The sequence below is a fragment of the Taudactylus pleione genome, unplaced genomic scaffold (genome assembly GCF_031769625.1).
Source record: "Taudactylus pleione unplaced genomic scaffold, aTauple2 ptg000018l, whole genome shotgun sequence".
NCBI lineage: Eukaryota > Metazoa > Chordata > Amphibia > Anura > Myobatrachidae > Taudactylus > Taudactylus pleione.
In genome coordinates this window covers 5,015,991-5,040,935 of record NW_028284420.1, presented here as the reverse complement: position 1 = coordinate 5,040,935, position 24,945 = coordinate 5,015,991, and the positions used below count along the sequence as shown (strand labels likewise).

The following is a 24,945-nucleotide window of genomic DNA, read 5'->3' as shown; positions in this document are numbered from 1 at the left end:
CCCGCTTTCCTTCGATTTCGACATCGGGCTAAAGATAGGTGTCGGGATTTCGACGCATATCTTTAGTCCCGGGTCAGGATTCTGACATCTGGATTCCGGCGGCCGGCATCCCGGCCACCGGTAAATTAACTACATCCCCTAATAGGTAATAGGTGTTTTGCAAATCATGCTGACTAATTTATCTGCCCATCTGCAACATAATTCAAATGTTACTTTTTGATCAGGTTGGAATTTGTAACATACAATCAACTGCAATTTACTTGTTAGAAAAAGACAAAGTTTACTTCTCAGTTTTGCAGCTGATTTTGGGCTGATTGCATCCAGTTTTATAATTGCAGTCATAAGTCACACAGAGTTCATAAATGGAGATCGAGTAGTATATAAAATTTTTGAAAAACGAAAATCTCCGTTCGCAAATAGAAAATTTTAATAATCATTGCATGTCACTCAACATCCTACCAAATTCTAGATCTCTGCATAATCCACTATCAAACATAGAAAGTTATAAGGGAGCCGAGGGACCAGGGAGCTAACCACCATGCCAAATATAAGGGAGACAAGAGAATTACCTGAGAGGAGCAAAGAAAAATGCAAAAAGGAAGAGGGGGAGCCCTTTAAGAATCCAAAGGAACTAATTGTATATCTAATTTTCTTGCCAAGAACCTTATAAGAAAATGGAATTATAGGCGAAAAAACCCACCGTGTCTCCAATCTTGAGGCCTGAGCAGGATTTCAGGCCTGGTATGACCTCATTGTTGGTGCAGGTGGCATTGAATGAGAGCGACAGTTCCTCTGGGAGATCACGGATTTCAAGTTCTATCTTCGACCGAATCTTCTGCGCTCACAGTACAATTGAGAGAGGAGAGAAACTAAGACATCCCAAAAACTTAAATCAAAATGAGTAAAGTGTAAAGAAAAAAGCTGTAGAAAAGTAAAAGTGTGGGACATTACAAAATATAATGATTGGGGATGAAAGAGCAACTAGAGCGAGAGTCTAGGATAGAAAAAGAAGGACTAATGGAAAAAAAGGGTAAGCGGGTTTGTAAGGTCGTACCTCATAGGAATCCACAATCAGCTGTATAACATTCCCGGAATTTCTGGACAATGTACCTACCGTTGTCCCAGGAATCAACTCACTGTATTTCTAGGAGAAATACATTAACATTAAACATCAGGAGACTGTACACAAATAAGCCAATCTTTAAGACAAAATATGTATTTTTTTCAGTCACAGTTCATTAGAGAGATCGCATTTAAAGTGGGTCCATACTACAGTGCTTTAGTGATGTCACTGGCTCCTTTCGTATTGCTAGGCTGTATTTTTATAACTTAATGGCTGATGGGTGTCTTTAAAAACTGTAGTCAAAAGAAGAGATGTTCATCGAATGAGTCACCATTGATGGTCTCCATCCATGGTACCATCTGTGATTTACATCGGTGGCAGAAGACCATCATCAAAAATCCATTTGGTTTGTGGGGGGCAGAAACGTGGCTGTCCAAGTGGGTAAAGGGTGTGGGGCTATATGGTGCACGTCGGGTTGGGGGCAAAACCCCATGCATCATGATAAATAATTTCTGCTTCTCTGCCATCGATGGTGGAGAAACATTGGCCCCTGCCATTGATGGCTGCTAATCATCGATGGGCGGTGGCCATCCCTAGTGGAAAGAAGATTTGTAAGGGTCTTACCACTTTATTATCTCCTACACTTCATTACATGTCATTATTGATCACTGCACCATATACATATCTACCTCTGAGGAAAACATCATTTGTAAAGAGACATGTATGCAAAAGACATGGGGGTTTATTTACAAAGTGTCGGCAGGGCAGGATTAATAATGGGGCAGGTGGAGCTACAGCTCCAGGCCTCCCATTGAAAATAAGCCCACATAGACTGTAGTGCAGACAGGAAAAGAAAAAAAATATTTTTTTTTCCTGTCACCACCAACGAACATCTCAGCTCTCTCACCTAATGGCCGCCAGAAACAGCTTAGCCCATTCTGACCCCCACCCGTTCCCCTCCTCTTGGAGGAACGACCGGCCAGCCCAAAGCCCCGCCCACCCAAGGGCAGCCAAAGCCCGTCCGCCGAAGCCTCACCCACATGATACCGAGGCTCTGCCCCCTGAACTGTCCTGCTCCAAAACGGTTTCAAGAGTCTAGCTGAGGAGGGAAGGCAGCTCAGCCCAGCATGTCCAGATTAACTTTAGACAGGTCAGTGTAATGTCTGGCCCTTGTGTATATATATGTATGTAAATTTCTATTATCTATCTGTCTGTCTATCTATATATGTGTTAAATTAGGTGGGTATAGGAGCTTATAAATATATATATATATATATATATATATATATATATATACACAGTCAGGTGCATAAATATTGGGACATTGACAGAATTTCATATTTTGGCCTCTATTCACCACCACAATGGCTTTGAAATGAAACAAACAAGATGTGCTTTAACTGCAGATTTTCAGATTTAATTTGAGGGTAATTACATCCAAATCAGGGGAACGGTGTAGGGATTACAATGGTTTCTATATGTGCCTCCCACTTTTTAAGGGGCCAAAAGTATTGGGACAAACTAGACAATCCTAAATCTAACTTTCACTTTTTAATACTTTGTTGCAAATCCTTTGCAGGCAATTACAGCCTGAAGTCTGGAACGCATAGACATCACCAGACGCTGGGTTTCATCCCTGGTGATGCTCTGCCAGGCCTCTACTGCAAATGTTCCTGCTTGTTCTTGGGGCATTTTCCCTTCAGTTTTGTCTTCATCAAGTTTTACAAACTGACACTCAGTGCCAGATTAATGTCCACATGGGCCTGGAGCTGAAATCTATGATGGGCCTATTGTGTGCCACTGCAGGGGGTGTGACAAGTGCCACAGCAGTGTGACTGGTAATGTGGGGTCACGACCAGTGCGGTGTGATTGTGGTTTACATAAGGGTGTGGCCAGTGCAGTGTTCTCTCAGGACACTCCGGGCAATTCTGCATTTCCAGGTTCCAGCAGTCTCAGGGCCTGATTCAGAGCTGGACGGTCTGACAGAGCGCTCGCTCTGAATCAGGGCCGGCCTTCTGTTTTTTTAGAGCGGCCTCCTGGCCGCTAGCATAGCTGTGGGTGACCACCCACAGCTATAGCGAGCGGCCAGGAAGAGGGTCGCGATGGTCAAGACCATCGCGACCATCGGGCTTGCGACGAGACCAACATCGACAGCACGCCCCCTTTGGTACGAGACCCGGAGCGACGGATCACCCGTCGCTATCCGGGTCTCGCACATGCGCACGACGGAGCCTGCTCCATCGTGCGCATGCACACTGGGCCACCATCGACCTGCTTTCGAGCGCATAGCGCTCACGAGCGGGTCTGAATCAGGCCCTCAGTACCTCTGCGCAACAGCATGACGTTAGGCACTTAAGGGGCACAGGGCGCTTCGGAGCCAGCCCTGCTACGCCACTGACTGTGTATGTGGAGGCTGGCACTCCTGTGCTATGGCGTCTGGTGCCCTCCTAATTACCTTTGTCTGTGAAGGGAGGGAACCATGTAGCGGTCGAATGGGTGGCACTCTGGATGGCTTGTATAAAACACACTAAAATCCATTTAAGTTATCAACATTTCAGAATTTGTATTCATCCTTTCGGTAATGTGTTATGTAAATGTATGTAGAACTTTCCTATTTTGTAAAAGCCACATTTCTTTATATACCAAAATTCATAACCATAAATTATACTGCTGATCTACTTTAATGTTAATTTATGAAATGGTATATTCTGTATATATGACGTGTCCTTAACCTGGCTGAAGGTTCTGCCAATAACGCTGACATATTGAGCAAGTTACAGTAATATATGAATCCCTGCTGGCACCTTGCCTTTGAATAGAAGTAAAGGAGGAATATCTTGGTTTGTATCATCAGATAGCATTTGTACTTTCTACAAAATAAAATTACTTCTATATGAGACTTCTAATTTTCCTTCATTTATTAACTTATATATGCATGTACAGCTTGCTATTTTATATTATTTAAATGGCATAGTTAATTATTTTGTATTGAAGTTGAACAGATTGCATGATATTTTGAAAAAAATATATTTAATGTATTCTAAATTGACTTCTGTGGGCATTAATTAATCTATTTTCACATACACAAGTCTGTATTCAGTAAGATGTTCTTTCCATTTCTGTGATATAACTAGCATTGAAAACATTATGCAGGACTGTTTTCCAAAATAAGTGGAGGTAAAATACAATCAACCATACAATAAGCCTTTCCCTACAGCTACTTTTCATTATAAACAGAAAAGCTGAGTTATATACGGGATGTAGTTAGACTACCGGGGGCTGAGATGCTGGCCGTTGGAATCCCGACAGTGGAAGCCTGACCCAGGACTAAAGATAGGCGTGGAAATCCTGACCCCTATCTTTAGCCCCATGGCGAAATCCCAACAGCGAACATCTCGAACGAAGGTAAGCAGGGCTTCTTAGGTGTTAGCCGTGGGAGGGGGGGGACAGTTAGGTTTAGGCCCCCGCTGGGGGACTTAGGGTTAGGCCCCCCAGGGAGGGTTAGGCTACGGGACGGGGGGGGTAAGGTTAGGCACCAACGGGGGTGTTAGGGTTAGGCATTCCCTTGGGTTAGGTTTAGGGTGCGGGAAGGGGGGTTAAGGTTAGGCATTAACGGGTGAAGGTTAGGGCTAGGCACCACTAAGGGAGGGTTAGGAGGGGGAGAGGGTAGGGATTTTCAGTTATCAGGATGCCGCTGTCGGTATTTGAACCCTTGTCTATTGAGCCACCGGTATTTAATACTGATTTCTTATATACAGTACAGTCAACATATTCCACAGCACTGTGCAAACTTACAATATGAACAGGGCCGAAACTAGGATATCTGTCACCCGGTGCAAGGCAACAATTTTGCGCCCCCTCCTTTCCCGTACCTGGATTTTGTCCTTGCTCCTCCATAAGGCAGTGCACTAGTCAAACGTCTCTGGTATAGTGACTTACATTATTCCACACACCCTAATGCCCATTACACATTATGCTACACACCGTAATGCCTATTACCAAAGTGTCACTTACATATTTGCCCGACACCATTTTATGCCCCACAGTAAGGCTTCTAATTACTTTAAAATGACCTGCTCATTCCCAGGGGTTTTATGCTCATTACCAGGGGTTTCATGCTCGTCGCCAGGGGGTTTCATGCTCGTCGCCAGGGGGTTTAATGCTCGTTGCTATGGGGTTTATGCTTATTGCCAGTGGTTATATGCTCGTTGCCATGGGGTTTATGCTCGTTACCATGTGGTTTATGCTCATTGCCATGGGGTTACATGCTCGTTGCCAGGGAGTTTCATGCTCATTGCCAGGGGGTTTCATGCTCATTGCTATGGGATTTATGCTCGTTGCCAGGGGGTTTCACAGGAGAAGATGCAACTTTCAGCATCTTCGCCCGGCACTTGCACTGGACTAACAGACACTAGAGGTCCAGTAGGACCTCTAGTGTATATCTCCTCCTTGGCGGCAGCCATTTTTGGATGGCCGTTTTCAGCAGAGTCCATGCGGATGGCTTGTCCGCATGGAATCTGCTGAAAATGGCCATCCAACAATGACCACCGCCAAGGAGGAGACAGTAAGGACCTCTAGCATCTGTCTCCTCCTTGGCGGCGGCGATTTTTGGATGGCCGTTTTCTGAATCTGCAGGCCCCAAGCCACCGTGAATCAGCCCTCTTTCACCCCCTGCATTCTGGCACCCGGTGCACGTGCACATCTAGCCCCCCCTAGTTGCGGCCCTGATATGAACATAATGTACATATTAACATATGTAAGAAGCAACACTGAAAATAGTAATAACTATTTTAAGTGTCACTTCTTCACAGTGAACAAATTAATCTTGACATTGGATTTAGCAAAAACTTTTGATGCATCTTAGGCTGGTATACAGATTATTCTTCACCATAAAATCTAAAAGTTCTAAAAATTGTTTGCCAACCAAAAGAATTTATCAATTTAGGGTAGTGTGTCCAATGTTTTGACTTATTAATGTAAATGGTTATTTTTCTGTTTTTTTTACCTTGTACAAAGCCAGAACTTCTTCAGTGACAGCAAACACAAGATTGATGTTTTTCTGTGAGAGTTTTTCTGTCATCAGACCAAGGGATGGGTAATCCTATGGAAGAAAGATGGGGGTAGATGAAAGTTACACAGAAAAGTAATTTATGTAGCAATCAGTATGAAGGTTGTCGCATGCGCATATTATTTGTCCAGCTTGTATACTGGTCATTCAATGATCTGAATTAATTTAATTTCTACTTCAGGGTCCATAGGGTATCCACAGGATACCTTGGGGTATAGGTGTGACGTCAGTCGCAGGGCACCAAAGAGTTAAGCTTTCAGCCTCCCAGGATGCACTAGGTCCCCCTCCTATACCCCGCCCCCGGGCCAAGGCACCCCAGTTTAGTTTGGTGCCCGGCCGGAGTCGGGTGCACCTGTTGGAGTGGGGGCTAGAAGAGCCCCTGAAGCTTATTCTTCATGCAGCTGTGGCTGCACAACTGGATGAACAGCATGGACAGTCAGTCCTGACGTCCATGCTGTCTTCCCTACACCCCGCCGGTACCAGAACGCCGGTACTGATCCGGGGATGCTGGTGGGCGTCTGGGGTCACAGCTAGCGGTGACCCCAGATGCTCCGGACCATGGCCGGATTCAAGGGGGACAGAGGTAAGCAGCGGGGTCCCGCGGTGGGTCCCCGCTGATCACATGGTCCTAAGTCCCCAGGCAGGGGGCTCCCTGGGGACTGGCTGCAGCGTGGAGCCAGGCGACCAACCTGCGCTTCCACTACCCCCTGGGACAGCGGACCGCAGCAGAGCGGTAGCGCTGCGGCGTCCCAGGGGTTAAATGCATGCCAGGGGAGCGCGCCTTCCCTGTCTCACAGCCGGCGCCTCCCCCGCTGCACACAGCCCTCTCTGCACTGTGCTGACTGGTCCTGTGTCAGCGCTCCTCCCCCAGGCCAGCTTCTCTCTGCTCCTCGGCGGCCATCTTCTCTGCAACGCATGGTGAACGCTGCTGGAAGTCTGGAAGGAAGCATCGTGGTCTGGGTCCCCCCGCATACCTCTCCTCCGCTGTGGCTCAGGTCTGTGTATGCAGCGCTGTGTCCTACCAGGCCCTGTGTCTGTGTAGTTGAGTGATCAGCGTTGTTAGTGCAGGAATTGTTATTTCTCTGCATTGTATGTGACTGTGCTAGCGCTGCCTGTAACTATTCTTCACTAAACTGTCAGCTTTATTACTGTCCCTGTTCTTTCTGCTAAAGCCCTTGCGGTGCGGTGCTGCAGGGTGGTCTCTCGCCTATTTAATACTTAATTGGTGAGAGAGGTCACATACGTGGTGCCATCATGTCTGAAAGTGATTTTCCCCTCCGGCTACAGTGTACCACGTGCAAAGTACCGTTAGCGGAGGGGGAGGGTAGCGCGGAGGGCCTTTGCCGGCAGTGTTTGTCCATGGCGCGGCCTATTACGGTTACAGCACCGGTACAGGAGCCGCCCTGGGCTTGTTTCGCTCAGGCGTTAACAGCTTTAGTGGGCCAGTTAGCTCCGCAGCCCGCGTTTACTCCGATGGGTTTGTCCCAGCAGTCTGTGGTGTCATCACCCATGCAGGGGTTCCCACGACAATTGGTGGTACCCCACAGTCTCCCTATTTCCCCGCTCCCGGGTTCTCAGGAGCCAGCGTGGGTTAACTCCCTGACGAGTTCTGTACAGCACTTGTCGGATGTGTTGCAAGGGGAGTCTGTGATGCGGTCTCATAAAAGGCCGGTGGCGTCTCTGTCCGCTCCTTATGAGGATGACGAAGGGACGTCTGATGATGGGGAGATTCTAGATCCTTACGATCAGGAACCTCTCCATACTAAGGACGCTGATGCTAAGTCCAAAGTATATATTCCTGGACTTATTCGGGCGGTCCGCACAGCCTTGGTGATTGAGGACGAAGTTCCCCCAGCGGCTAAATCTAAGTATGCCTTTTTCAAAGATGTGAAGGGCGATGCCACAGTCTTTCCTCTTTCGGGTCAGTTGGTGGACCATTTAGAGGAGGCGTGGAAACAACCTGGCAAAAGATACCAGCCGCAGAGACGCCTGGCGGTGGCTTATCCGTTCGCGGATAATTATTTTGCGAAGTGGGAATCCCCTCCACAGGTGGATTCTCACGTGACCCGTCTTGTCCGTAGTGCCACATTGCCGATGCCATCCATGTCCTCCCTTAAGGATGCTACGGACCGCAAGGTAGAAATCTGCCTGAAGTCCGCTTATTCCCTTGCAGGGGGGGCAGCACGGCCGGCTATGGCCATTTGCTGGGTTGCCAGAGCGATGGAGCGCTGGGCGGATTCATTAGAGGCTTCTTTTGAATCCGACTGTCCGGCCGATCAGGCGGAGTTGATTGGCAATCTCCGTGATTCGGCCACCTACATCAACGAGGCGGCTCTAGACATTAGTACTCTGGTGTCTAGAATTTCTTCAGCAGCGGTAGCTGCTCGTCGCACCTTGTGGCTGCGATCCTGGAAGGCGGACGCAGATTCCAAGAAAGGTCTGGAAGCGTTGCCGTTTACCGGAGAAGTTCTCTTCGGTCCGGATCTGGATAAGATTGTGGCCACGCTGGCGGCAGCCAAATCTGCCTGTCTCCCGTCGGCCGCTGCTCCTTCTGGTTCGGGACCATCGTCCTTTCGGTCATCTAGGGCCCAGGGCAGGCCCAAACCACAGTCGTTTCCTCGACAGGCTGGCCCTAAGAAATCGGTCAAGCCCCGGAAGCAGGCATGGAGTACCAGACGTCCGGCCCCCAAGCCAGATGGCAAGCCTGCGGCCTGACGGTCCGGGCCTCCCTTTGGGGGATCCCAGGGTGGGAGGCCGCCTGCTACAGTTCGCCCAGTGTTGGTCGACCACTACGACAGACACTTGGGTTCTGGAGGTGGTTTCCCACGGATACGCCCTCTCCTTCCGGCACAGACCCCCGGCTCGCTTCTTCACCACGGGTCTCCCATCAGACCGGAACAAGGCTACGGAGCTGCGGAAGGTATTGCACACTATGCTCCAGGCTGGAGTTATAGTGGCGGTTCCATTCTCCCAGAGGGGCCAGGGTTTCTATTCAAATCTATTTTTGGTACAGAAACCCAATGGGTCATATCGTCCGATTCTCAACCTCAAAGCACTCAACAAGTCTTTGCGGGTCCCGAAGTTTCGGATGGAGACCCTACGGTCCATCATTCTGGCGCTGGAACCTGGGGACTACTTGGTGTCATTGGACATACAGGACGCTTACCTGCATGTCCCTATTTTTTGGCGCCATCAACAGTTCCTCAGGTTTGCAATCAGCAGCGACCACTTCCAGTTTCGGGCGTTACCTTTTGGCCTGGCAACAGCACCACGTGTTTTCACCAAGGTGATGGCGGTCATGGCGGCTTCTCTGCGGCTGCAGGGAGTCCGCATGTTGCCGTATTTGGACGACCTGTTATTGGTGGCAGGATCTCCAGAGCTCCTGTTACGCCACTTGGACCTGACCATTGCACTGCTGCAACGGCACGGCTGGCTAATCAACTGGCAGAAGTCCACTCTAATCCCGTCTCGGAGGATTCTGCATCTTGGAGCCTTATTGGACTCGGGACAGCAAAGGATCTTCGTGATGGAGGACAAGATCTCTGCTTTACAGTCAAGGGTGCGCAGTTGTCTGCACAGCCGCCGGGTGTCCTTACACTCGGCGATGAGGTTACTGGGCTCCATGGTGTCGGTGTTCGACATGGTGGAATACGCCCAGTTTCACTCCAGACCTCTGCAGCACCTGATCCTGTCCAAGTGGAACGGCCTGACTCAGTCTCTGAAGTCCCAGACGATTGTGCTCACCCAGGAGGTTCGCCTGTCCCTTACGTGGTGGTTACAGACGACCCACCTCAACAAGGGACGTCCGTTCTGGGTTCCAAATTGGGTCCTGTTGACAACGGACGCCAGTCTTCGGGGCTGGGGAGCAGTTTCGGGTCCACACTTGTTCCAGGGCAGGTGGACGCCGACAGAAGCGGAGCTTCCAATAAATATCTTGGAACTCCGTGCGGTCTTCAATGCTCTCCAGCAGGCACAGCGGTTTCTCCAGGGTCGCCCGGTGCAGGTCCAGTCGGACAACGCTACCACCGTGGCCTACATAAACAGGCAAGGAGGAACTCGCAGTCGGGCGGCTCTCGTAGAGGTCTCTCGGATCCTGGTTTGGGCGGAGCGCAATCTTCCGGCCATATCAGCGGTCTTCATCCCGGGAGTGCTCAATTGGGAGGCGGACTTTCTAAGTCGCCAGGACGTTCATCCGGGGGAATGGTCCCTGCACCCGGACGTTTTTCAACTACTGGTGGACAGGTGGGGTCTTCCAGAAATCGACCTCATGGCGTCCCGGCACAACAACAAGTTGCCGGTGTACGGGTCTCGCACAAGAGACGAAGGGGCGTCTCTGGTGGATGCTCTGTCCGTCCGGTGGACGTTCCGGTTCGCATACCTGTTCCCTCCGGTCTCCCTTCTTCCACGGGTAATCCGGAAATTCAAACAGGAAGGAGGGACGCTCCTGTTGATAGCTCCCGCGTGGCCCAGACGGCACTGGTTCTCAGACCTTCAGGGTCTGTCCGTGGACATTCCTCTGCGGTTGCCGCTACGACCGGACCTTCTGTCTCAGGGTCCTTGCCTTCACCCGGACCTGACTCGGCTGTCTTTGACGGCGTGGCTGTTGAGACGGCCATGCTGAGGTCCCGGGGGTTTTCCAGCTCTGTGGTGCGTACCATGTTACGAGCTCGGAAACCGTCTTCCGCGAGGATATACCATCGCGTGTGGCATACGTTCTTCCAGTGGTGTCGACCGAGAGGTTATGCACCGCGGGAGTTTCGTCTGTCTCGGATTCTCGCCTTCCTGCAAGCGGGACTAGATCATGGGCTTCGCCTTGCTTCTTTGAAGGTACAGGTTTCGGCCCTATCTGTCTGGTTTCACCGTAGGATTGCTACAATCCCGGATGTGCGCACCTTTATGCAGGGTGTTCTCCGCATTCAGCCGCCCTTTGTTCCACCTGTGGCGCCTTGGGATTTGGCTGTGGTCCTGAGGGCTCTCCAAGGACCGCCGTTTGAACCACTGGGCTCAGTGGATCTTAAATGGCTAACAGCTAAGACTGTTTTCCTTCTGGCCATTGCTTCGGCCAGACGTGTTTCTGAGTTAGGGGCTCTTTCTTGTAGACCCCCTTTCTTGGTTTTTTATGGGAACAGGGCAGTGCTCCGCACTCGGCCCGAGTTTCTTCCCAAAGTTATTTCCCAGTTTCATATTAACGAGGAAATAGTTGTTCCGGCCTTTAACTCACCGGGTCTTTCCGTGGGTGAGGCCTCTTTGGATGTTGTGCGGGCCTTAAGGACTTATGTTGACCGCACTTCTTCGTTTAGGAAGTCGGACGCTTTGTTTGTCCTCTTTGGCTTCCGTAAAAAGGGTTGGCCTGCTTCAAAGCAAACTTTGGCAGCCTGGATCCGTATGGCTATTTCTGAAGCTTATCTTCATGAAGGCCTACCGGTCCCTCTTTCTCTGAAGGCTCATTCCACTAGGTCTGTGGGTCCTTCGTGGGCAGCTCGACGTGGTGCCTCGGCAGTTCAGATCTGCAAGGCTGCTACGTGGTCTTCTGTCCATACCTTCGTGAGGTATTACAGGTTTGACACCTTCGCCTCTCAGGATGCTTCCTTCGGGCGGCGGATTCTCCTTTCTGCACAGGAGCGTCCCCACCCTTAAAGGATACTGCTTTGGGACATCCCCAAGGTATCCTGTGGATACCCTATGGACCCTGAAGTAGAAAATATGAGATATGGTAAGAACTTACCCTTGTTATCTCTATTTCTACGAAGTCCATAGGGTTCCACAGGACTCCCGCCCTGTCGCACCTGTGCTGCAGATGGGCTTTGCTCTGGTCACCGGTTTTCCGTCTCCCTCTGGTGAGAATGTGATTCTTGTATGTGTCCAGATCTTTGTTCTCTCTCTTCCTTCTCCTCCTCCGGCCTATGGCTTGGTAACTAACTGAGGTGCCTTGGCCCGGGGGCGGGGTATAGGAGGGGGACCTAGTGCATCCTGGGAGGCTGAAAGCTTAACTCTTTGGTGCCCTGCGACTGACGTCACACCTATACCCCAAGGTATCCTGTGGAACCCTATGGACTTCGTAGAAATAGAGATAACAAGGGTAAGTTCTTACCATATCTCATATTTTAACAAAGTGTCCATATATATTGGCTTGTCAGCCAATGACTCTACATCAGTGGTGGGCAATCTGAAACACTGCAAGAGCCACATGTACAGCCCGCCAACCTTCAAAACCGGTGCACATTACCCTTAAATTCAAGAAATAATAAAGAGGTCACAAATAATGACCATATAATACATCCCTCAGTCCCCCCCCCTCTACTTGCCACAAAATGTACCCACATGCACTCAGACCCACCACAAATACTCCAAAACTCCACTAAATGCCCCTCAGACCACATGCACCTTGTATGGCCATCAGACCTCAACACATGCACTTCAGACCAACCCACATTCCCCCCGAACATCAACAGATGACCATCAGACCTCCCCCATATACCTTTTACATGCCCATAAGACCTTCTCCACATGCACATCCCCTCCCCATCTACATTATAAAATGTGTATTTACAGAATCATACCTAGGTCACAGATTATCACTGCAAAAGTACAAATATCACTTCCTATCCATTGAGTATAGAGGGAGAGCACACTCCACGCCATCCACCGCTGGCATGCTGAGTGCATTGTGCAGAGGACATTTTCTTCTGATGTGGAGGTCCGCTGCTCCTGTCTTATTCTTCATTTTATAACAAAGCAGAGAATAAGGTTGATTGGCAGCAGCAGGCTGGAGTCCATATGTGTAAGATTACCCGGGCCGCTGGAAGTTATTTGGGCCACTTGTTCCCCACTACTGTTCTACATACACCAATGCTTTCATAAGGCTATGTACAATGGTATAATATAAAGGCTTTCTTGGGGTGTTAGGCAACCGGGTAGTGCCATAGCAAGTCTTCCATCCAGTAAAAAAAAAGTAAACTGTGGATACCAATAGATTCTTCTGTTCTCAGATATGAGATCAGCAAAAATGTATAAAAGCTGCTTTTGAAATTTATTTTAAAAATGTGCCGAACCCATACCTAAAAGGATACTATAGCACAATATTCTTTCAACCAGCAGAACATTTGGATGATCAATGGTCAATAATCCTACTGAAGAAGACTGGAGAAAGTTGAAATTAAAGAGCTCTGAAGCCTCTTGTGTCAAGAGGTTTGCATGTGTCCCCAGGCATTCGCTCCCTCATTCATTTCATTATACACAGAGTACTCAGAGACCACACTTCAATTTACTGCTGCTCCCCACTATAGCAGAAATAAACATTGAACAAATGTCAACAACTAAGGTTCTGACAAATCATTCAACTGTGTTTTTCCTAGTTGGGGGAAGGGGGATATGAATAAAAGTTGCATCCATCATTCCTTCATTACCAGGGTGGTAGATAGTGAGTAATGGTTGTCTTCTCCGAGGTGACACTGTCCATCATTGGGAAGGACAATACCCGCAATCCTTCCATCTAAAGCAATGTGTGTTCTGGAATCTGTAGTGAAAACCAGTAGATGGGAAGACTCATTTCTCCAGCCAATCCTTTCCTGTCAAACACATGGACAAAAACAACTCAGTCTTTACAGTAGTTTGGTGCTCACATTTCCAAAATCTCCTATCAGCTCTCCATGCTTACATCACACACTGCAGCCTGCATTACTGCGTCAAATCCACCCTCTGGGGCATCACGGTTTCGGGAAACACTCTGCTTTCCAACCTCCTCGTTAAATCGTTCAACCTCATTTGTAAGGGCCAAAACATGCTTATAGCCGAAGGTGGGCAAACAGGTGGTCTGAATACTGTGAACAAAAAGAGGGTAGAGGGTAAAGTGAGAGTTTTTAGAAGTGAGTTTTAGAAGAGATGTTGCCCATAGCAACCAATCAGATTCTAGCTATTATCTTCTAGAAGGTGCTAGTTAAATGTTAAGTAGAATCTGATTGGTTGCTATGGGCAACATCTAATTTTAACTATTTACTGGGGCAGTTAATTTAGATTTTTCATTAATCTTCTACTATATAAAAGTGAAAATTTGTCCTGTCTTTCTATACAAATCCACAGTTTACAAAACACGATCGTGAAATTTTACATACGAGCGTATTAAAACACGGCGGAGGCAACAAAAAAAAAATTGAAATCGAAATGAATTACTGTTAATTTTTAATTAATGAATAACCACAATTTTTGCATAGCATTCGCCCTCTACAGGTCAGGTACGGAATTACAAAAGGATTTAGCTTATCTACTATTTTTTGTTTTCTATCTTCTGTACTAAATCGAAATTAATTACTGTTAATTTTTAATTAATTAAAATCCACAATTTTTGCATAGCAGTCGCCCTCTACAGGTCAGGTACGGAATTAGAAAAGGATTTAGCTTATCTACTATTGTTTCTTTTCTATCTTCTCTACTATATCAAAGCAAAAATTTGTCCTTCTGTACTTCTATCTTTCTATACAAATCCACAGTTTACAAGCAAAGATCATGACATTATACATACGAGCGTATTAAAACACAGTGGAGGCAACTAAAAAAAATTTCTATGGAAATTAATTCATGTTAATTTTTAATTAATTAAAAACCACAATTTTTGCTGGACGCTCATTGTGGGGTCTCACGGCATATGGGTAGGACCTCGGAGCAAGCGTTTTGTGTTGTCATGTTTTGTCATGATCTTAATGTTTATTATCGAAGAGAGTTTAGCAGGCTTTGCCAGCATTCTCAGCTCTCTGACTATACCAAATTACGCAACAACATTCACTTATTTCTTCCAACTGTGTCAAAATGATGACTTTGCAAGGGCCCTGCTGTACTGTGAGCTGCCAAAATATTACACATTGAATGCTTCCCCAACAGTTTTTCTGCACAGAAAACAGGGAGTCGCTGTAGATGGTCATCCTGGTATCAGAGCAACAGAAGCTCTTGGCCGTGTCTGTACTGTACATCCTACAAATTTTGAATGTTTCTATCTCTGAAGTTTGCTTTACACCGTTACAAGTCCTACTGCCTTCAAAGACCTTAGGACTGTTGATGGGGAAGTTTGTCACACTTTTCGTGAGGCCTGCCTAAGGAGAGGTTGGTTGGAGGATGATGTGTACACAAACATTCTTAAAATCCTGGGCAATGCTCCATATTTTAGTATCACCTATAGTTATTACAGGGCAATTGGAGTAGAATTCGTAAAATTCTACTCCAACCCCTAAGTATCACTTATTTTTAGTAATCAGATCGCATTTCCCATAATTGTAATGGGGGGGTCTTAATGACGGGGGCAGGGCTTAGCGCCGGGGAGGGGGGGGTAGCAGCGATGGCTGGTCGGCGCATGCGCGGGCACTTTGTCACGGTATTTTTTCTGAAAATACCGTGACTAGTGTGCGGATAGGATTTGCAGGGACAGAGCTTTTTCACAAGCTCTGTCCCTGCAAGGGATTTGTAGTAAATCCCTGTGATATTGCCTGAATTCGCAATGCGAATTCAGTCGTTAATATCACACTACAATCTGCATTCAATATGCGAATTGTAGTAAATAGAGCCCAATGTAACTCACGCAATTAAGAATATTCCCAAAGGCAACGCCCCTGGCCCCGATGACTACATTAACGACTTGTATTCTATCTTTTAAAAGGCTCTGACTCCTACTTTAGTGGACCTGTTTAATGCAGCTACAGCACGTGGTTCCTTTCCCTTAGAAATGCTTGTGACATAACCAAACCAGATAAAGATCCCTCCAATATTTAGAACCACAGGTGTATATAGGTCAAAATATATGCCAAATCAAATGCAAATCGCCTAACCTCATTCTTCATTAATACACCCTGACCAGGTCAGCTTTGCGTTAGGTAGACAAGGACCAGACAACTCAGGGCGGGTAATAGATATTATTGAATTTGTCTTGAAGTCCCATAGAGAATTTCTGCTACTTTCCCTTGGAGTTGAAAAGGCCTTTGATTGGCTCCACTGGGGATATATGTGGCATCTTGGATACCTTTGGTTTTCAGGAGAGATATTAAACTCAATATTAGCTTTTTACAGTGATCCTTCTGCTAAGGTTTTCGGCAATGTTTTTTTTTAATCTAATGCTTTCATAATAACCAACAAAACTAGACACGGTTGTCCTCCTCTCTCCTCCCTGATCTTTGTACTTACTACAGAACCTATTGCCCAATGACTTTTCGAGTGCAGGAATTCCGAAACCTTCTGGTACATGACACTGGCCATAAATTATGCTTATTTGCAGACAATATCTCCATCTACAGCACTGACTTGGAGTCTTAATTTGCTAGCACTCAACAGTGTTTTAGACCAGTTCAGTTTGGCTTCTTATTACTAGTTGAATTTACTAAATCGGAGGCCTAGTGATGTACTCTCTACTCTCTAGAAAATATTTAAAATGTCTGGAAAGTTGTTTCCTTATCCAATTTAGGATTACAAATCACATCCTTGATTAAGAAACTTTTCAAAGTCAATATTGCCATCCAATTGCCCACTTTATTGGCATAACAAACATTTGGGTCAGTTATGAAGTTTCTGGTTGGGTCGTCTGTTAGCTCTTATATTCTTTTACCAAAATGGATGTATCTATTTTGCACCATCTCATATTATTATCTTCAAACAATGTCATCTTGACTTGCCTAAAAATATATGCTAGTGTATGTTTGGTAGAAAAAAACTGTCACAGTCTGAGGTTTTTGTAGATCTGTCTCGGGACCCTTGGGCCTAACTGTAAGAAAGGTATTCCAGTGCTGTGATCAGGGTGTGGCTTCCAGGCTTGTCATCAGGGTGATTGGCACAAGCTGATCACAGCACTGAATTCGAGACCTGTGAGACTCAAGACCAGCCCCAGATGCAAGCACTCAGAACAGGGAGACCTGCCACTAACTATCCGTGTAGTGTGTACTGAAGGCAGAAGGCCAGAGCAGGTGGTAAACCCAGGGTCCACTGGATAATGTTGAAGCAAACAAGAACAAGCCTCTATCTGTATCAATCTGCAGTATGCAAAATAGGGATATGCTCTGTAAACAGCAATATAATAAATGAGTTATAGCATTCCATATGCGTCAATATTTAATTTATATAGGTTCAAGAGTTTTACATAAAACAGCCCATAAAAGGACATATATATATATATATATATATATATACACACTTCATTTAAATGAGCATATACAGTGCTTCGATTAAAAAACAAACCTATATTCAATTACAAATTATTTCCCCTAGTAGGTGTCCAGGGGATGTAGTTGTGAGACCAGCGGCCGTGAAGCGGCCAATCTCAATCTAGGCGCTGACAGTCCGACGCATATCTTAATCCCGACACCGGAACACAGAAGGACGCCTGCCCGAACGAGGTAAATCCGGGTGCGGCCCCCTTAGTGTTAGCCGCGGGGGAGGTTAGGTTTAGATAGCATAGTGAGGTTTTGGGGGGAGGTTAGGGTTAGGCACTCCTAGGGGGGAGGGTTAGGGTTATACACCGCTGGGGGGGGGGGTTAGGGTTAGGCACTCCTAGGGGGGAGGGTTAGGGTTATGCACCACTGGGGGGGGGGTTAGGGTTAGGCACTAAGGGATGTTTTTCACCAAAAATCGACATTTTCTCCAAACAAACTTCGAAAGCGGCAAAATAGAGAAATAAAACTGGAGAAAATGTTTCCCCATCCCAGTCCAGGAGAAAAAAAAATGCAAAATACCTGTTTTTGGCTGAAAATGTGGGATTTCTTTCAGAACCCTTTGGATACCCCCCTAATGATAAATTAGCCCACCCCAAAAATTTGTAAGTTGCGTACTTCGGTAAAAAACGACTGTGCAAATTTTGGTTGAAAAACGATTTTTCGATAAAGTACGCTTTGGCAGTTGAATACAGCCCTAAGGGGGGAGGGTTAGGTTTAGGCATGAAGGGGGTACACTTAGGTTTAGGCACCAATGGGGAGGGTTAGGGTGCGGGGTGGGGAGGGTTAGGCTATAAAAATTGAGGGTTAGGGGGGAAGGGGGAGGGCAAATATACTTACCCGACCCCTGTTGGTATACCAACCATCGGGATGCCGCTGTCAGTATTTTGACAAGAGGCATCCTGACAGCAGGCTTCACATACCGATTCCGGTGTCCAGAACGTGAGAAGGGGTTAACCACTTTCTAGTCTGGATGTATGACAATTGTGTACTGTAAAAAATCATCCTCTCGTTTATTGCAGAGGATTTTAATTATACCTGTACTCTCTATGAGCAGCTTATAAACCAATGTCCTATGCTTCTTCTTAGGATATGTATTCTGGAAGTGTATGTTTACTGCTGGCATTTAAGCAGAATCTCCCTGATATGGGAGCTGCAGAGATACAGTTTAAAGCTTTACGCCAGACAAGGCTGATTTTTCATATTATTAATCCATAATTGTGCAAAAATCTCACTTTTGCCACTTATGTCCTATGTAAGCAACCTATAACTCAGCATCTCAGTGTCTTTGGCCATATAAAAACATGCTTCTTTCAAGAAATTACTGGGACTAGCTCTGTTAGACCATGTGACACAAACTCACCATGAGCATGCCCATATCCCTATGTTACACAGATTTTGCTTCAAGTGTGACTTGTGCAGAGATGGTTCTCTTACACAGCAATCACTAAATCTTTTGCATGAGTGTGCCCTTGTTTGCTGAATTTTTAATTCTTTGATATTATATATTTTTACAATTTCCTATAAGTTTTGTATAAGAAGGTATTGCCAATAAGCTGCATAGAGCATATTTCCAAAATTGTAATCTTATTATCTCACTACTTCTCCCACGTCAAGAACTTAGATAATAATATATGATTACGCCAATACATTTGCTTACCTCTCCCTTCCTCCCCCCATATTATACCTACCCACTTCTATATAACAATTTCTAATTTCTGACCATGCCTTTCTTACTTAATGGCAATTTGTAGACTCTACAGCTGTATATGAAATCCACCACTTAAATTTATTAGGGGATAACTCATGAAGGTAGTTCACAAATTCCTGATCTTGGTCATTTTTGCTTAGACCGTAATCCCATGAGAAGGAATTTAGGCTGCTTAGTGACCAGGCTTTTCCCTCTGATGGCCTGAGAGAGAATGGACCCTTCTTCTTTGTGGTTGTTCTAACCAGCCAGTCCTACTTTCATCCCATTAAAGGGACACCCACTAGATGATAGCATTTCATTTTATAACCTGTGAATAGTCCCTCTTGTACCTATTTTCTCCTACTTTCTTGTTTTCACCCAGCCCAAGTGCTGAACAGGACCTCATAATCTTTCCATTACGGTTCCACCACCTCCTTGCCTCCACTCATAGATGTCATTAAACTGTACCTTAATATTAAAGGCCTGAACAGTCCACAAAAATGTACAATGGCATGTCAAAATATGACATCTGGCATACATTTTTTACAAGAGAGCCACCTTAATAGATTGCATAAGCTTAAATCCATCATGAGAAATGTCCCCAGGTATTTCTAGTATCTCGAATGTACAAAGTTAAAGGAATTGCCATACATAGTTCCAAAATAAGCCAAAGACGAAGTTCCAAACAGCTAACCAGATCTACTCAATCTGTTCAGGTTCCGTTTTACACAGGAGCTCTGCTTTGCAGATTATTAAAAAGAACTTTAGGTCCAGATTGCTTATTTTAGTATCTATCTTTTCCCAGTGGGTTTTAGTCTTTTCTTTAATGAGCAGCACGTTCTATCTGTACATACGTACAGGAAGTTTAAACTGAATCTGCCTGAGTGTCTCCTCGCCCTTTGGCTGATTAGTTGTGACTTTTCCTCAAGCATAGGTCTTAGAATTTTCTGTACGATCTGCTGATACACCATTTTCTACTTCCCTCAAATTACATAAACAAATCAAATATATGTATCGTAACTCAGGCTTTCCTCTTGGGATATATACTATTTTGTGTATTTGATCTCTAAAGTTATTCTGCAGATTAAACATGTCTTCAACATACTTAACTACTCTCCTGGAAGGTCCTGATTTTTCGGGTAGTCCCCCAGACCCCTGAAGAGTGGATGGATCTCCCTCATACCGTCCACTTCCTAGTGAAGAGGGCAGGATGGAGAGATAATATCGGGAATCAAGGGTGGAGCTAATATGACACAATTAGCTCTTCCAGGTAAACGTTTTCGTAACTAAATGTCTCCATGTTTATGCCTCTGTTTATGACATTATGCTGTATACGTTATATTTACCACAATCTAACCTAAAAAATCAATTATACTTCTTGCAATGTCGACATTGACCAGGTCGACATGCATCACATCGACAGTGTGACCATTGGTGCCAAATAGCCCCAATGTGCGCGCCAAAGGTGTGCGCATTCAGAAAGGGGGTGTGGCCTAGTGGGGAAGTGCCCCCTGGATTTATCACTCTAAGAGATGCCCCCAGAGACTCTCCCTGCACTGCCAGCTCCTCCTCAGTGCACAGTGCAGTGTCCGGTTCCTGGTCACTGAGGAGGAGTCTGTATTTTGGTGTCACCCCCTCAGAGGGTGACACCTGGTGAGGTCTGCACCCCCCTAGTGACTCCACTGAATGTTGGCATGATTAGATAGTCAACAAAACGTCCCTGGTGGTCTAGTGGTGACTTACCTGGTATGTCGGGTCCAATGGTTCCTGTGATGTTTTCCATGTCTGACGGTGAGTTGATGAAGATTTCCGGCAGATCCTGTGGTGCTTCTGTCTGTGAGTATGCCTAACCCCTAACCCTCCCCCAGTGCCTAATCCTAACCTCCCCTCCCACAACCTAACCCTAACCTTCCCTCCCACAGCCTACCCCTAACCTCCCCTCCTGCACCCTAACCATCTGCTGCCTTCCCATGCAGAATGTCGACATCTCACATGTCGACATTCTGCACATGCCAACATGGCAAATGTTGACATTTTAACAATGTCAACATCATAACTGCTGACATTGTGAATGTTGAGATTTGTAAATGTCGACATTTTCACTACATCCAAGTGCTTATGCTACAGAGTTTAAACAGTTCTCTTGGGTAGTAGTAACTGAGTTGTTACACTAGATAATGATTAATAGAGGTTTAAAAGGTGCTCTCTGATCTTTTTAGAAGTAAACTGGGTTAGGTACATTTTTATTTGGACACTGCTTTTAATAACAGGAAATACAGTAGGTGAGATAGGAACCTGCTCAAATCCGGATAAAGAAACTGGACGAGCAGGCTTGATTACTCTGGCTAGAAAGTCACGAAGCCAGACATTTTCTGACTAAACTTAGCAGTACATTCATTTTATTAAACAAGTTAAGTAGTGCACGTTTAAGGTAGGAATCACATAGATATTAAAAACAAGATTAAAATGAAAGGTAACACAGTATATGTACTGCTTAGGGGCTAATGCCTTGAAAATTGGCAGACTATAGAGATTGACTATCTCACAGAAAGAACTTCGGTAGCATTCACAGGATGTACACGCTCCTTTTAATATCTGCCTAAATGAAGAAGATTTTGAATGTCATATCTGTCATTGCCACCCCACAGATTAACATTCAAAAAAGCTATAATGAAGAGGTGATGGTTTTCCTGCATAATGTCCAATTTCTCAACTGTGACTGCTGCGGACAACTAGCTGGGCCACAAAATTACCCAGGAATTGCTGCATTTGATCTCTATACACCATCCGTATGATAATTGGTTACACTGTGCATCAGCACCAGGCTGCTCCAGCATCAAAGGTGGAAATCTCAGTGAAGTCACTAGTGCAGCGTTTCCCAAATGCAGTCCTCAGGGAACCCTAACAACGCATGCTTTGCATATCTCCATGCTGGAGCACAGGCCTATTCTATACTGTCTGACACATTTTTAAAGATTCACAGATGGTGATGATTATGGGCCTGATTGAGAGTTGGATGCAATGCTGATGCTTTCGCAGTTTAGCAATTATCGGTGGTCCGCGCATGAGTATGAGTCGCACTGCGCATGCATAAACTTTCATTACCGATAGCGGTCAATACCAAGAATTTGGACGCAATGTGATTTTATCAGGGAGCATTTGTGGGTAGTAACAGGGGAGGGGCAGCTGAAATGCAGGCGCATCGCAACCGTTTCGGGGGCGTTGCAAGCTGTGATTGCGATCTCATATGCAGTAAAAAATGGCTCCGGCGTATCAGTTCCCACGGCCATTCTGCATGACCATAAAGTTGCTCAGATGGTCGATTATCGACAGATGTACATCCAATGGTTGTGTCCCTATACACAAGCGGCAGACTTGAGAAGCAGTACAGGGGCATCTCAAAACAAAGCTAGATGACTGCAACATTTGCATATTTTGCAAGCGTGCTGCGTGCGGGATTGCAGCTGAGAAGCCATTCGCTCTCACCTCTGAATCAGTCCCTATGTCACTTGTGGTTCTCTGAGAAGACATGGAAAACATGCACTGTTACAGTGTCTTGAGGACTAGATTTGAGAAACAAGGCACAGGCAAGTGAGTGGCGCATGGTGTGCCATCATGGCCCGCCCCCGCTGTACAATGCAGCAATTACCGGCTTTATAAAGTGGGGGGCATGACCGCAATGACTCGTTTCAGCATGAATTGCATCATCATGCCGCCCGGACCGCACACTTCCCTCAGTAAGTGGACGGCAGTGGCAGTCTCCGGAGATTTGCCCACTTTTGAGCATCCGGGAGGAGCCATCCAAGATTCGAGAGTCTCCTGGATGTTTCAGGAGTAGGTAAATATGCAATAGTGCTCAGTTTTTGGAGCAGGGTGGTGCCATATATAATACTGATTTATAACATATAACTAATTTCTGCCCAAAAATGGGGAGATTTTAATAATTAATTTAATTACCATGCATGAACACAGTGCTCCAGACAGACTCCTTCACATGCCATACCCCCGACGTAACTAGTGGTGTACGAGCGGTGCAAGGTACCTGTATTCAGCTTGGTGTCTGGAATGGCACCCTGCAGAGCAGCAAGATCTCTCCTTGCGCCCTTAAGACGCGCTTAGCTTTCTGGTCCCGGCTCCCTCTTCGTGACATCATGATGACACATTATTACTATTATGATACTGGCCATCTGTCTGTAAAGGGGCCTATCCATTACACAACTTTTGGAACGATCTGACCAAAACCAGGAGGTTTTGGTCGCATTGTTCACAAAGTCGTGTAAGGGATAGCAGGCAAGGACTAGCAATACGCATGCACACTGGGTCCTTGCCAACCGCGACTATCTACGGAACATGCTGGTTAACCTGACGACGATCGCCAGGTTCCCCATGTTCCGAGATAGGAGGTCGGGATCCTGAACTGAAAGACGTTCAGTGAACGCCATTCAGTGTGGGCACCGCACCCGGCGACCTGAAGGACTGAACGCTAGACGTTCAGTTTTTCAGGTCGCCTAATGGATAGGCCCCTTAATACACACTAAATTGATGATGTTATAAGTATTGTGATGCAGCAATTGGTTTCCACCGTCTTTACATTTTTTAACATACTTCTAATGGACAAACTATTCACAAAAGCTTAACACAACATTTAATAATATGTCTGACATTTTCAAAAAGTCTCTAAAAGTGGGCATGGCTATATGAATTGCAAATTTAATGCCAGTATTTGCGTATATATGTACATAAAGACAATAAAACAATAAAAAAAAACAATAAAACATTCACCATTTAGCATCAATGATGTTTGAAATGGCAGCCTATATTCCTTATTCTGATAGTAGATGATGAAATCATAAAGAATCAACTCAAAAAGAGTTGTTGTTTTTTTACATATACAATATACATTTCATTCCAAAACCACGGGCATTATTGGAGTTAGGGCCTGATTCAGAGCTGAACCCTCTAACCAGAGCGCTCGCTCTGAATCAGGGCCCTCCTACCTTCTTTTGGAGCGTCCTCATGGACGCTCACATAGCTGTGGGTTACCATCTCCGTCGGGCTTGCGACGGAGACCCTGCGGTAGGGTCTCGCTGCCACAAGCCCTGGAGTGATTTTGGCTCTATCAGAGCCAAAATCACTCCCACTGACATCACTAGTGATGTCAGTGGGGCCGGCTTGAAACGGTAGGCGTTCCCATGGGAACGCCTCCGTCTGGCAGGCACGCCCCCGGCACGCCCACCAAAGGGGGCGTGCTGTCAATCAACATCGACAGCACGCCCCCTTTGGTGCGAGACCCGGAGCGATGGTGAGCCCGTCACTCGTCGGGTCTCGCGCATGCGCACGACAGAGCTCCCTCCGTCGTGCGCATGCGCAGTGGGGAACATCGTCCCGCTTGCGAGCGTCCTGCCGCTCGCGAGCGGGTCTGAATGACCTCCTTAGTCCCCTCTTTGCTGTTACAGTAGCTTCCCCTCTTATGGGAACAAGCATAAGGGCTCTATTTATTAACATTATTTTTACTAAAATAAAGTGAAAAATGGTGTTCTCACACCCTTTTCACATTATTTTAGTTTAACATAAATTTACTATAGGGCAATTAGAGTAGAATTCGTAAAATTCTACTCCAATTATCACATTTTTAGTAAGCAGATCACATTTCCCATAATTGTAATGGGAAATGTGATCTGGCCAAAGTTACTAATAAATTGTGAAAAACTACCGGTTCCCCGACTCCTGCTCCGCTCTAACGGACAGACCAGAGCCAGGAGCCGGGCTCCAGTGATCAGCTGTGTGGTCTAAACAAACCACAAGTTGATCACTGCAAAAAGAAAAAACTTACCTGCTTCCAGGGTGCTCGGTGATGTCCTCCCCCCAGGCACCGTTCACCATAGCACCAGAGGTAAGTGAAAGTGCAGGGGGAAGGTGGGGTTGCAGGAGGGGGCATTCGCAG

General features: G+C 46.2%; 1 protein-coding gene across 1 annotated transcript in view; it reads right to left on the bottom strand.

The window, feature by feature from the left end:
- Nucleotides 1–24,945, bottom strand: part of ITGB3 (integrin subunit beta 3) — a 118,981-nt gene that overhangs the window by 47,633 nt on the left and 46,403 nt on the right. Inside the window, exons 5-9 of the mRNA XM_088442436.1 lie at nucleotides 13,789–13,951; nucleotides 13,538–13,699; nucleotides 6,069–6,164; nucleotides 1,055–1,144; nucleotides 701–835 (exon numbers count right to left, since the gene is read on the bottom strand). Of these exons, the coding sequence (XP_088298562.1) occupies nucleotides 701–835; nucleotides 1,055–1,144; nucleotides 6,069–6,164; nucleotides 13,538–13,699; nucleotides 13,789–13,951 (646 nt within the window). The remainder of the gene's footprint in view (nucleotides 1–700; nucleotides 836–1,054; nucleotides 1,145–6,068; nucleotides 6,165–13,537; nucleotides 13,700–13,788; nucleotides 13,952–24,945) is intronic.